The sequence below is a fragment of the Ambystoma mexicanum genome, chromosome 9, assembly GCF_040938575.1.
Source record: "Ambystoma mexicanum isolate Mex_15411 chromosome 9, UKY_AmexF1_1, whole genome shotgun sequence".
In the NCBI taxonomy this organism is placed as follows: domain Eukaryota; kingdom Metazoa; phylum Chordata; class Amphibia; order Caudata; family Ambystomatidae; genus Ambystoma; species Ambystoma mexicanum.
Window position 1 is genome coordinate 912,619,103 of NC_090931.1, and position 13,136 is coordinate 912,632,238.

Genomic DNA, 13,136 nt, shown 5'->3' on the forward strand with positions numbered 1-13,136 from the left:
CCCCAACTGACCCGGTACTGCCGTTCCATATGGCTTTACAGAGAAGGGTGGCGGCGGCTTGGACTGCTCCGGAGAGTCTCCCGGCGGTGGGCAGGTCCTTGTCTCGAAAATACCGTCCAGCCAGTAGCGACCCCTGCTACTTGACCAGGCACCCCACTCCAGAGAGTTTGGTGGTGCAGGCGGCCAGGGCCCCGGCAAAGCAGGCGTCGTACCCTACCATCCCTCCTGATAGGGAGGACAAACGTTTTGATGGCTGGGCGAAGAAAGTGTTTTCTTCTGGTGGTATGGCGCTTCAGGCGGCCAACTCCATTTGTGCCTTGTCCCGTTTCACACACACTCTGTGGAACTGTGTTGCGTTAGCGGCTGAACATATTCCCGAAGGGGACGAACGGGATGGTTTCCTTGCTATGGTCCAGGATGGTAAGGATGCCATGTGTGAGTCCGTTCAGTCGGGTTTGGACTTGGCTGAATGCGTCAGCAGGTCCATGGCGGCGAGCACAGTGATACGCAGGTTTGCGTGGTTGCGGAAGTCGGGGTTTGCTCCTGATGTGCAGTCCCGGCTCCTCAACATGCCCTTTGACGGTGAACACCTTTTTGGCAGCAAGGCTGACGAGAGCCTTGAGAGGTTGCAGACCTCAAAAGCTGCAGCAAAGTCGTTGGGCGCTGCAGTTCGCCAACCTCCGCCTTTTCGTCCTAGCGGACAGCAATGGAGGGGTGGTTCCTTTCGCTATTACTCGTCCTTCAGTAAAGCAAGAGGAGCTGGCAGTCAAAGAGGCCAACGCAGGGGTACCAGAGGTGGACGACAGGGTACCTGTGGTGCCAAGGCCGCTCGGGCAGTTGCCTCTTTGCCCTCAGGTAACGCCGCAGCCGCTACCACTCAGTCATGAGGCCATGCCCCATGGTTCGCCGGTTGGGGGAAGGCTGGCGCAGCATCTTGTAGAGTGGCGTGCCATTACTTTAGATGTGTGGGTTCTGGAGATCATAACCCACGGCTACTGTCTTCCCTTTCGACGGAGGCCTCGCAACAATCCACCGGGGAACCTCTCTTTGCAGAGTCCGGATCCGCTCCTTGCGCAGGAAATTCAAGCCCTGCTGGAGAAAGGCGCCATAGAACTGGTGCCTGTAGCGGAGAGGAACAAGGGGTGGTATTCCCCTTTATTTTTTTATTTCGAAGAAAGATGGGGGATTGAGACCCATCATGGACTTGCACGGTTTGAACAAACTCCTAAGGAAGGACAAGTTCAAGATGGTTACTCTCTCTGAAGTCCTCCAGGCCCTTCAGCTTCAGGACTGGTTGGTGTCTCTCGACCTCAAGGATGCTTACTTCCATGTGCCGATCCATCCCAAGCACAAGAAGTACCTGAGGTTCGCGGTTGGCTACTCGCACTTTCAGTTTCGGGTCCTGCCATTCGGGTTGACCTCCGCCCCAAGGGTTTTCACCAAGCTCATGGTGGTGGTGGCAGCGCATCTCAGGCAAGGGGGGATTCACGTCGACCCCTACCTGGACGATTGGTTGATCAGGGGGAGCTCTCCCGAGCAGGTCCTGGATCATCTGTCCGTCACCTGCCACTCCCTTCACAGGCTGGGCTTCTCCCTCAATTTAAAGAAGTCCCATTTGACGCCAACACAGCGGCTCCAGTACATCGGAGCAGTGCTCGACACTTCCCTGGGGCAGTGTTTTCCTCCCCAGGTGAGGGCTCTTCACATTCAGCAGATGGTGCACAGGTTTCAGCATGCCCAGACGCTCCCAGCGTTCGAGTTCTTGAGGTTGCTCGGCCTCATGGCATCCTGCATTCTTCTGGTGCCAGAGGCTCGCCTGCGGATGAGATCTTTGCAGTGGGCACTCAAGATGCAATGGTCGCAGTCCTCCGGCAGGATGTCGGACCCGGTTCAGGTGCCGCTCTCGGTCGCCCGGGACCCTGTGTGGTGGGCCATCGGAGGCAACTTGATGAAGGGGGCTCCATTTTGGCTTCCCTGGCCGGAGGTGACAATCGTGACGGATGCATCCCTCACGGGATGGGGAGCTCATGCCAACGGGCTGACAGTCGGCGGTCGTTGGTCTCCGTCGGAGTCCAGACTCCAAATCAATCTGTTGGAGCTGAGGGTCGTCAGGCTAGCCCTGAAGGCTTTTCTGCTGACTATGCGAGGAAAGAGTGTCCTGATCCTGACGGACAACACAGTGGCCATGCACTACCTCAACAAAAAGGGGGGGGGCAGGGTCACTTCCTCTGTGCAGGGAGGCGATGCAGCTCGAGTTCTGGGCTATCCAGCAGGAAGTTTTGATCTCGGCAGTTCATCTGGCCGGAGACGAAAACGTGACGGCGGACGCTCTGAGCAGACAGAGCACGATCTCTCACGAGTGGGAGTTGGCTCAGGAGATTCTCCTGGAGATCTTCGCCCTTTGGGGGACCCCTCACCTCTTTGCCTCCAGTGTCAGCCGGAAGTGCGAAAGGTTTTGCTCGCGGGAATTTCCTCCAAAAGGAGCCTTAGGAGACGCGTTCGTGGTGGAGTAGTCATTCCCGCTGCTGTACGCGTTTCCTCCAGTCCCCGTCATCCCGCAAGTGCTGCGGAGGTTACGGAAGTTCGGTTCCCGGATGATCCTCATTGCTCCGGCGTGGGCTCGGAGGACGTGGTACCCGGACCTTCTCGACTTGTCCATCTGCCCTCCACGTCGTCTTCCCTACCGAGACGATCTGCTCTCACGGGAGGGGGGGGTCAGGTTCTCCATCCAGAGGTCAGATCCCTCAACCTTCACGCTTGGCTTCTGAAAGGTTGAGGTATAAGGATTGGGACCTCCCTGAAGTCGTGATGGAGGTGTTGCTTTCGGCCCGAAGGCCAGCAACAAAGTCTCTGTACCGTTGCCATTGGCGTAAATTCTGCGACTTGTGCAGAGTTCAGAATGTGGATCCTTTTGCATGTGACATCCCCATGGTTCTGTCCTTTTTGCTTTCTTTGGCCCACAGGGGCTTGCAAGTGGGTACCATTAAAGGTTACCTGGCGGCGCTGTCCATCTTTAAGCGCTCTTCTGAAGAGTGTTCTTACTTTAAAATCCCTTTAATTTCACAGTTTCTGAAAGGACTCACTGTGTTCCCTCCGTCACCTTTCCTGGTGCCCGGTTGGGATTTAAACCTTGTTCTGTTTCTTATGGGTGCTCCGTTTGAGCCTTTACATTCTTGCCCTTTGAGGCTGTTAACTCTGAAAACTGTGTTTTTAGTTGCGGTTACTTCCGCTCGCAGAGAGAGTGAATTACAGGCACTTTCAGTTAAGCCACCCTTCACTGTATTTCACAAGGACAGGGTTGTCCTTAGAGTTCGTCCTTCTTTTCTCCCGAAGGTAGTGACAGAATTTCATTTGGCCCAGAAGGTTGTTCTTCCGGCATTCTATCCTCCTCCGCATCCTGGTAAGGAAGAGGAGAGGCTCCATAGGCTTGATCCTAGGAGAGCTTTAAGCTTTTATGTTTCACGCATGTCCCGGGTCAGAGTGGACGATCAACTCTTTATTGGTTATGCTGGAAAGCGTTTGGGGCAAGCTGTGACGAAACAGACTTTGTCTCGCTGGATTATTTTGGCCATCTCGGAGTGTTACCACTTGGCGGGCAAGGACCCGCTGGCTTGCGGGCCCATTCTACCAGGGGTATGGCTGCATCTACTGCCCTGCAGAGGGGTGTTCCTATTCGCAACATCTGTGATGCAGCCACCTGGGCTTCAGTACATACATTTGTACGTCACTATTCCCTTTTCGATTGCATCTTGCGTTCCGCAAGGCTTTGTCTGCCTGGCAGTTGACTAATGTCACACGTTCTGGGGGAAAAAACTACAACTGAGGTTACGGGCGTCGTGCGTCCTACTTATCACATCGGATGACGTCGGAGGAGGTCCTCGACGACGGCGCATCGACGCAGGACGCAGACGCCGAAAAAAGTTTCTGAAGCAGCACAGCTGTGGTGATTACATGTCATAGATATAGAATACGTCGACGGACCATCCCATCGAAAGAACGCTACCAGGTAAGAAAGTAACTTGTTCTTCTGCACATACGTAAACAAAGCACAGCTTCATATACACCAAAACTAGAGTAAATGCACATATGGGGCAAACGTACTAGGAAATGGATATAATAGTGTTCCCGTTACACACCCCAAATGCTGCTTGCTACTCTGATTCACATGGGAATTTAAAACATTCACAACTTGCTAAATAATTACCAATACAAGCTACAAAAATCAGTGTTGCCAGTTATCTATGCATGAAACCCTAAGGCAGGAACTGCTGAAAGGAATAGGGCACTCTTGCACCATTTGCAGAGGCATCAAATTAAACCAGTCAGGGTCCTGCAGTGGTGGGAGAGGAGGAGGGGGTGGGGGGGTCCATACGCCTTCTGCTAAGGGGAAGCTCAACCAGTCCTAAAATGTTGCATAATTACCTGCTTTCATAAAGACCACACATTTTTGTTTTCTGAAAGGGTTGTAAACGCAGGTTACTGAGGTTTTGCTGTTTGTGTGTTAATCCATGTCAATCTGTGTTGGTGGCGTGCAAACACATTTTAAAATCAAACCAAGCAATCGATTTCATAATGCACTAGTGAAATCTTATTCTCAACAGACCAACTACAGATTTAAGGTATGTAACACTGTGCCCGACATCACCATAAAGGGTTAGCGCAAAACCCCTGATTGTGCTGCTAAAGTGCGTAGACTGACATAGTTGTGCAACTGTTTACATTCAATAATTTCATACACTTTCATACAATGCACTCCAAGGTTGGTACCTTTCAAAATTGCATTAATTTAGCGTGTGGCCAAATGAACACAATGTCTGGTGTCCAAAATGGAGTGATGGTCCAAAGGAAATTGGCTGCATTAAATAAAGTGGATTTTGACCATAATGTAGATGACCCAGAGTCTGGTAGTCAACACCACAGCAGACTAGACATCGTCACATAACGACAAGCCACATACTGTCAGCCGAGCCTCTGCTCAATATCGACGAGGCTTAGATACCTGAATAGGAAAGCAAACTACACACATACGAGTATAAAAGTGGTATTCCTTTCCTGAGTGGGTGATGGTGGCCGGGGGGGAGGGCGGGAGCTTTACAATGAATCTTCAAATCAACCACGATTCCAACTGACTCGTTCAGCTCACAGCTATCTTCTCGAGAATGACTCTGAACTGGCCATGTCACTATTTTCTGTGACATGGATAGCAAAAGGGTAGCTAGAATCCCTGTTTACCACTCTTATAGGTAGGTGCCAAAATCCACAACTTAACGTTCCTTAATGACATCCACACACCCTCTTAGAGGACCAGGGTGCTCTTCCCCATGGTTCATAAACCTGTGCTGTGCTCAAGTACAGGTATAAAAATGCATGTGTCCGAATTCAATGCAGCAAGCACACTTGTTCTGTAGTAGGTGAAAACACTATTTATGAAGAAAGTTATAAAATTAGGTAAACGCAGCTGATCCACTCTTATAAATATTTGCAGAAAGGACAACTGTCAGAAATGTGCAATGGTGTCTGCATTGGTTATATTACAGCATGCATGTCTGCAGTTCTTTCACATGCTTGCAGACTGACCTTTTGGGGGTGGGGAGAGGTTCCGAAAGCAGAATGTGAGTAACTGGGCTTGGTCAAGTTGATCCGAAAATGTTGGTGGTTTTGTTTTAGTTTAGATATCGATAAAGCAATAGCGTATCGATTTGTTTTAATGAAGATTTCAATGTCTGTGTTTACTTGCAGTGTATAGGGTCTTCTATAGTGTAAATAGATCTGGAACGAATTGGAGGCCTATGAAATAGAATTGGGGAGCATACAGAATAGTCTGGAGGGACGGTTGACCATACCCTGCCGTCAGAGGGTGACAATGTTACTAGAACAAGTTCTGTGAACCTTAGTTTGGGTGCCTCCTACCCCTTGCAATGGAGATATATATTTTTTTTGTTTCGACTATTTACCACGTGTGAAATGATTAGGGAGCTAAAAAAAAACAAGCTATTTGAATTTGGTTGAGTTTTTATTTTCTCCTAGGCACTAAATGCCTGCACTTTGTAATTCTCCACCACAGACTTCCCCCTTAATGTCAGCTTTTTGAATTTAGTCCTCGGACGGGGATACTTGGTTTTCTTGCCGTATTGAGAATTGATCTACTATGACCTCATGAGCGCATTGTAGAACACTTCTGGGGGGAAAAGCTCTGCAGTGGGCTAGTCACATTTTGTCTAATTCATCAGTGCCTTTCCCTGACTGGGATTCTTCCTCTTTTGCGAAGGAAGTTGGCTAATGGTTGATATATTTCCCAGTGTTAGTGGCTATGTACTTTGCTACGAACTTAAGTTACAATGGCTAGATCTAGTGTTATAAAACAACTTTGTACAAGCAAAATTCCAAAATGTTCAATTTAATTGTATTGTAGGTTTTTGTTTGGCAAGATTTCACATTGTACAAGCAAAATGTTCAATTTAATTGTATTGTAGGTTTTTGTTATGGCAAGTTTTCATGACACCTGCTCATGTTTCTAGCACTTGCTCTTTTCAGTTTATGCAATACTTTCTTTCATCCTAAAATTTGCTAATCTATTTCCAGCTTGATATCCCAGGTTTCTTCTTGTAATAGATGCTAATCTAATTGGTCTCCATGTTCTGCCGATTCCCCTATCTGTACTGTTCTTATTTTGCTGATGGGTGAATTGGGTCTTTCCCCAGTTACTTTGGGAAGCGATTAATTTGGTAATTGACTTGCAGTTTTCATTGTCTACTTATTCCGTTGCCCCTCTCACTGGATTTATCTACCTTAGTTCTTGAGCAATCTGAGGCCAGTAAATCTGTGCAATTTCAAACTGTGAGACAAAACGCTAGCTGTTACCTTAGATTAGCAAACGGGGCAATCACGTCTCGTGTGATTCCGAAATCTTAGCCTTCCACTCATTCTGTTTTTAGCTGTGCTTGGCCAGAGTGAATAATCTGCACTGGGATATATCCGATCACCTGAAAACATTTCACTTGCCTTCTCTCTCCTTATAAGGAGCAAGTTAATTTAGAGCAGTATTTCTCATGAACCGAAATGCGAGAGTATGTGAAATATGAGGAAGGCTACCAGAGAAGATGGGCTCAATGTTGAGTTCCACCAGGAATTCAAGTCACTGCTCTCCCCTGCATTTGGCAGCCTGATGGACCAGGAACACTCTTGCCGCTTACCAAGACTTACATTTGCGAGAAAGTGTAAGACCACTGATTACAGATCATATAGTCCTATTGAAGTAATTAACAAAGATTCAAAAAGATAGCGCAGTCATTTCTTGGTAGGGACACCACCTCCTACACATCTGTGTCTTTAATCAAAGTGACTTCTCCGTCTAAACTGGCCCTGAACCTTCTCGATGCAGACAATGCTTTTGGTCTAGTCAACTGGGACTTTTATGGATGCTTTTGAAAAGGAGGAACCTAAACATTGCCTTCCTGGGTTTAACAGGTGCATTTTAGACTACAGTGATTACTGAAAAACCTTTAACTGTTTTCAATTGAAAGCAGCACGATTGGCTAAGATTGCTCCTGATGTATTGAAAAAGTTGAGAGATGGCTCATGACTTCTGTGGTCACTATCCCTTCCAAACCTGTGTCCGATATTTGAATTTTTGTTACCATAATGTTGTCCTCAAATGTTGTAATTGCATCTGACCCTGGATCTGCAATTTCTGAGGTTCACTCTCATGCAAATTGTAGCATGTTACAAACTTAATGTAGCCAAGACACAAGTGATTACATGGAACATTCTGTTAGTCAACTGGTTTTTGCTGTTTATTTAGGAGTCAGCCTCACCAAGGATGCAGCACCAAAGACGGAGTTAAATGTAACTAAAGTCCCACCAGAAGCTACGAAATCTTTAGCGTGCTAGTTGGCGATTAGGCTGTCACAGATTGGCAGAATTTATACCATTTTCAAAATGCTACCCTAATGTCTGCGTTGTATTTTCAGAACATTACCCATACTGCTTACTTGGGGACCTTTTATGCTCACCAATGCATTATTTTGCTGATTTCTGTTAGGTAATGGTCCTTCTAGGAAGTTCTTAATAAACTCAGTCAAAATCATACTTCTGTGGCTCTTGCTTTATTATATATAAAAAAGCACCATCTCTCCTTAAACATATGCTAATCAGGTATGGAAAAACAGCATCACTCTTAAAGCTGCTTCAAATTCTGATGAGCTCTGCATATGTCGGGGATCCAGCACAGTACTAAATACATTATATCAAAGCTCTTTCATTAATCTGGGCTACTAAAGCCATCGTTTTGAACATAGCAAGTGTGTACATTAGAATGTTGGGGTAATTCTACTATACTACACGAATGGGGCATGTTTGGGGGTAGTTATTCTGGCCAACTACCCATAGGTTTGTCTCTTTTACCGAGATTACCAAGAAGCATTTTTTAAATATCTGCACAGCCATTTCCTTGCACTTTTGTGGATATCCAATCAAATTCCTGGTGGTGCATCCGACTACTGAGTCTGGTGCAACGCTGGCAGCAGGTATTCCTCCATTTTGTTGGAAGCAAATAAAACTACAAGCATTTGAAGAATATCTCAGAATAAACTTGACACATACATTGAAGCAGTAAGGTCATATTTCCGATTTATGACACCTCTGCTTATTTATTCTGTATCTGGCTGGATCTGCCTCGGCCCACACTGCAGCTGCAGACAGTACATTTGTGTTTCGCGTGTCTGTTTTTAGCACATTTCTGGAATGCTCTTGCTTGAAAGCTAGGGATAATCTTGAAGGGAGAAGTTATATTAGAAGAAAGTATTGTGGGGATGGGGAGTTTTGGCTATGATTCATTGTTGCTAGTATTTCGGATTGGTTTGAGACATTAATGCAAATATAAGGACACAGTATGCTTAAATGCTCTATTCACAATAGGCACTTTTAGAAAATATGGGAAAGACGTTGAGTATCTTGCCAGAGTAGTGAATTTTGGTTGGGTCTGGCTAATGTGTTCTAGTTTTTTATTAGATTAGTTGGTCTGCTTTTATACTGTTCCCAATTTAGGGTTGTCCTTTTTGTACTATGTGCTGCCTAATTTGCACAAAAAAATTAAAAGGCTTTATTTGTTTGATCCGTTGACCTGAGAGCAAGAGAAGAGAATCGGATCTTGTTTCACTATGGGAAAGTATTGTCAAACAGATCTTGCTTCCTTCATGTTCGGTTTAGTGCCCGTTATATTTGTTTGCATTTGTTTGAATAAAATAATCCTACTGAATTGCAATTACATTTTTTTTTAAGGTTTCAATGTAATTAGATTGATGGTTTGTGTTTGTGGAATATCACAACTTATTGAGTAAAGGTTAATTACTTCCATTTTCCTCTCCGATGTGGTAAGTAGGATGGTGAATGTTAAATATTTAACTTAAGCAAAGCTTATTGGCTTTTGTTTATTGATGTAAACATGTACTGCACCTACTCTCCGCAAAAGGATTTAAAGAAAAAATGTGCTTTTTAGTGTATCCAAAGGAGACTAACAAGGGATTGACTAAAACGATCTATGCTTTAGTCTCTGAAGTGAAATGAAATTAAATGTCAATATTTGGAAGCAAGATTAGATCTAGTCTCTTTCATTGTGACTAGCTTAGGTCAGATTGATTTGTCAAGACATTTACATTGTGGTGTTCGAAGCCAAGGCAGCATCCTTCCTTTTTTTTTTTTTTTTTTTTTTTTTTTTTTTTTAACATGGTTTATTTATTCCGCAGATTCATACAGAAGACAACAATTTAGAAATATTCATGAACAGTTATCTTTCAACTTTAACTCTTTAACTCACAACCCCTTTGGAGTCCCATGAAGTCTCTCTGCTGGCTCCGTGGATTTTAACTTTTCAAAATCCCCAACCCAGCGTCCCATCCCCCCCCCCCCCTCTCCCCAATTTATTTGGTTCCAAGTTTGTTTATTGTTGAGGTCTGCCGGGTATCTTAGTCCATCTAGGTCAAGCTAATTTGATATTTTAGTAGGTGTCAGCATTTCTAAGTATCCTGGGTCTGTAGTAGTGAGGTTCTAGCATTCTTCCTTTTTTTAAAAATAATTTAACTTGAAGGTCACATGCCAACATGCCCACAAACGTTTTATGATGCATACTTTGTTTATACTAACAATGCACCTTTCTGTTAATTTTGTATAGGTTCACGATCTGATTCGTGATATGGGGAGTAGTGCTGATAGTTGTGACAGCGAAAATACAGTAACCTCGACTGTTGAAGACCTCATGACACCAGTAGCTGGAGATCGGCCAAGCTTTCAAGAGGACGATGAAGAAGACTACTTGACACCATTTGATACGGGTACAGAAAAGCCAGGATTTTTCACTGGGTCTGTTGCCGAAGATCTTGCTAAATTTGAAAGTAAATCTACAAATGCATCAGATGATGCTGCTGAAAAACAAAATTCTGAACCAATTGCCGATCTACACAAAGATGATCAGGAGTCCTTGAAAGAAGATTGTGCTGATTTCCAGCAGGAATGTACAGACGAGAGTGATTTGGATAACGCAAACTCTGAAGTGGCAACCTATGCAACACATCACATATCTGAGACCTCTGACTGCTTTTCGGATTACATGGGGGACACTGGGCTTGGAGACTCTTCGCCTTTGGAACGTGTAACTGTAGCATTACAAAGAGCTCAAATGAAGGTCTCCACTATCTCGGAAACGTCTGGGTCAAGGGTTGGCCGCAGTTTGATGACTGCAAAGGACCTGCTAAAAAAGAGGATTCAGTACGCAGAGTCCGGGTACCCATTAAGGAGAACTCAGTCATTGCCATCTGCATTACTAAGTCCTGTCAGAGTTGTGTCTTCAGTGAGCGTTCGTTTGTCATCTGGAAAAGCAACTGCATGCAGCCCCCCTTCTTTCACGTACAAGTATACGCCTGAGGAGGAAGGAGAAAACACTGATGGTGGATTGATCAGAGAAACGCAGTCCACACACAAATCCACACAGTTGGTGTCTCAGCCTGTACAAAAGGATAACTCTAGTAATGCTGATGGGATTGAAGTCCCTTCACTACATAGGTCTCAACCATGCCTGATTCATGCACAATCTCCTCGGTCTCACTCGTCGTGCTCTCTCCATTCTGCACACTCAGACTGGCAAGACCGTCCTCTTTGTGAACACTTAAGAACCTGGAGCACCCAAAGTGTTCCAAGCATCTCAGGAGCATCTTGCAATGCACTAGCTTCCCCTTTTGTCTGTCCTTACTCCCCAAGGTCAAGTGGACACCCGCGGGCGTGCTCTGCTCATGGTTCAGCAAATCCTCCTTCTGCTATTGAAATGCAGCTCAGACGAGTACTGCATGATATTCGAAACTCGCTTCAGAACCTTAATCAGGTAAGAGAACACTGTCTATTATCTGCCCCACTCATCTGCACATTTCCAGAGACCTTGATTATGCACTTCCATTATAGTAAAGCAAAACTCCTACTGCAGTAGTCATTATGTAAAAAGCGGCAAGACGTAATGAATATATTTTGTATATGCTGCATTTTGCTACTTTACGTTCCAATCTCTTGATACAATAACATCACCCAAAAATATTGTTTAGGCAGATCAGCTTACACAGTGTTTGTAAAGCAAATGTGTGCAGTGGATTTTCAGTTTTGGGAGCTAGAGCAGAAATTGGTGGAAAAGGATTTAGTTTAGTAGGCCTGGCAAAATTTGAGTTGTATTTGACAGGGGTACACATTTCAAGTTACAGGTTATTTACCCAGGCATTCAAGTTAAGTTGTCCCCTCGGTTCTTCACATACACGAAGACACACCATTACTTGCTCTCCAAGAATCAATTATCACTAGCACATGGCTTCTGGCAAGTGGTGATTTTAATGCCTGGTCTTAAAGATCATTGGGCAGTGTCCAGTTGCTGATTAGGAGGGTGGCTGGAGTTTCCTTTAGAGCATTTACTGTGTAGAAAACTTAGAAGCCATATGTTACCCAACTCTGTGTGCCCCATCTTGTTGCAGAGGAATAGAAATGCCTAGTTCTTTGATGGATGATAAAGATTTTCAGGCATGGATCAACCATAGACCTTTACGCTTTGTATTTTTCCATAACATTATGGAGGAATGTAGAACATTCCTTGTAATTCAATGAATGTGAAGGCTGAATAAGCCATACCCTTTAACTCTCACATGCCACAGTTCTATCCACCCACCCAACCACCTGCAGCCGTCACTGGAAGTCCACTTCTAGTTCAGAGCCACATGAGGAAATCTATTTTGAACATGCAAATTGGCTCAAATATGTGCTCTTGGCTCCAGAAAATTCTTTGAACATTGATCTTTTTGAGACTCGTGGGGTCTGCCTTTCAGCTGCTGCCCTGCTTTTAGCAGGAAAACCTTATTGGTAGACTATCTGGAAGGATGTGAGCAGTTCGCGCTTCATGGTTTGAGCTAAGTTTTTGCACTGCAAAGCCATAAATAGGTGGTGTCCTGCGAAGAGGCTTTAGAGGGGCAGTAGACGTAAAATCCGAACTGGCTGTGAGCACTTGGAAGGCTCATGGAGCCTCTAAACTCGGCTCTTGAGTTAGGATTAAGTTAAGGTCCAAGGAGCCTCCCTAAATGTTCAAGTGGATGATCGGGTATCGTTCTTCCTTCTTCCTACTTAGCTGTGCATACAACAAAAGGTCTAGTTTTGGTATTTCAAAGCCTTTGTAGAAAATGTTAAATCCTTGTTATTCTTTTTAGATTGCTCTCACAAACCTGGTAGACTACTTCCAACGTCTCATCCCCTGATTTCCAGGAAATTAATTTTCACATCAATTGCAAAACGCTTTGAGTGAAAATTAAACCACTCATTCCTGCTTCAAAAAAAGTGACACTGGCTACAGACGTCAGCAGTTTGAGGGTGTGGTCACCAGAAATCATGCAGTAGAAAGGCTTGCTAGGAAAGGTAATGACTAAAATAGAACCATTTGAGGATTTTTGGCTCTATCGCTTACACAATTATGCGGATGTAATAGAACTACATTGTGTGTGTGTGTGTGCCCGTGCGCCCTTAACTGATCATTCCCCATGTTCTGGAAATTTGGCACCTTCTCACATTATTCTCCTAGTTAGTCCCCCAGGGCCAACCCTTGGATCCATCCCCTTTTTACA

General features: G+C 45.1%; 1 protein-coding gene across 1 annotated transcript in view; it reads left to right on the forward strand.

Moving 5' to 3' along the window:
- ITPRID2 (ITPR interacting domain containing 2) overlaps positions 1-13,136 on the forward strand; it is a 289,925-nt gene that overhangs the window by 168,651 nt on the left and 108,138 nt on the right. The window contains exon 11 of the mRNA XM_069616077.1: positions 10,169-11,371. Coding sequence (XP_069472178.1) covers positions 10,169-11,371 — 1,203 coding nt within the window. The remainder of the gene's footprint in view (positions 1-10,168; positions 11,372-13,136) is intronic.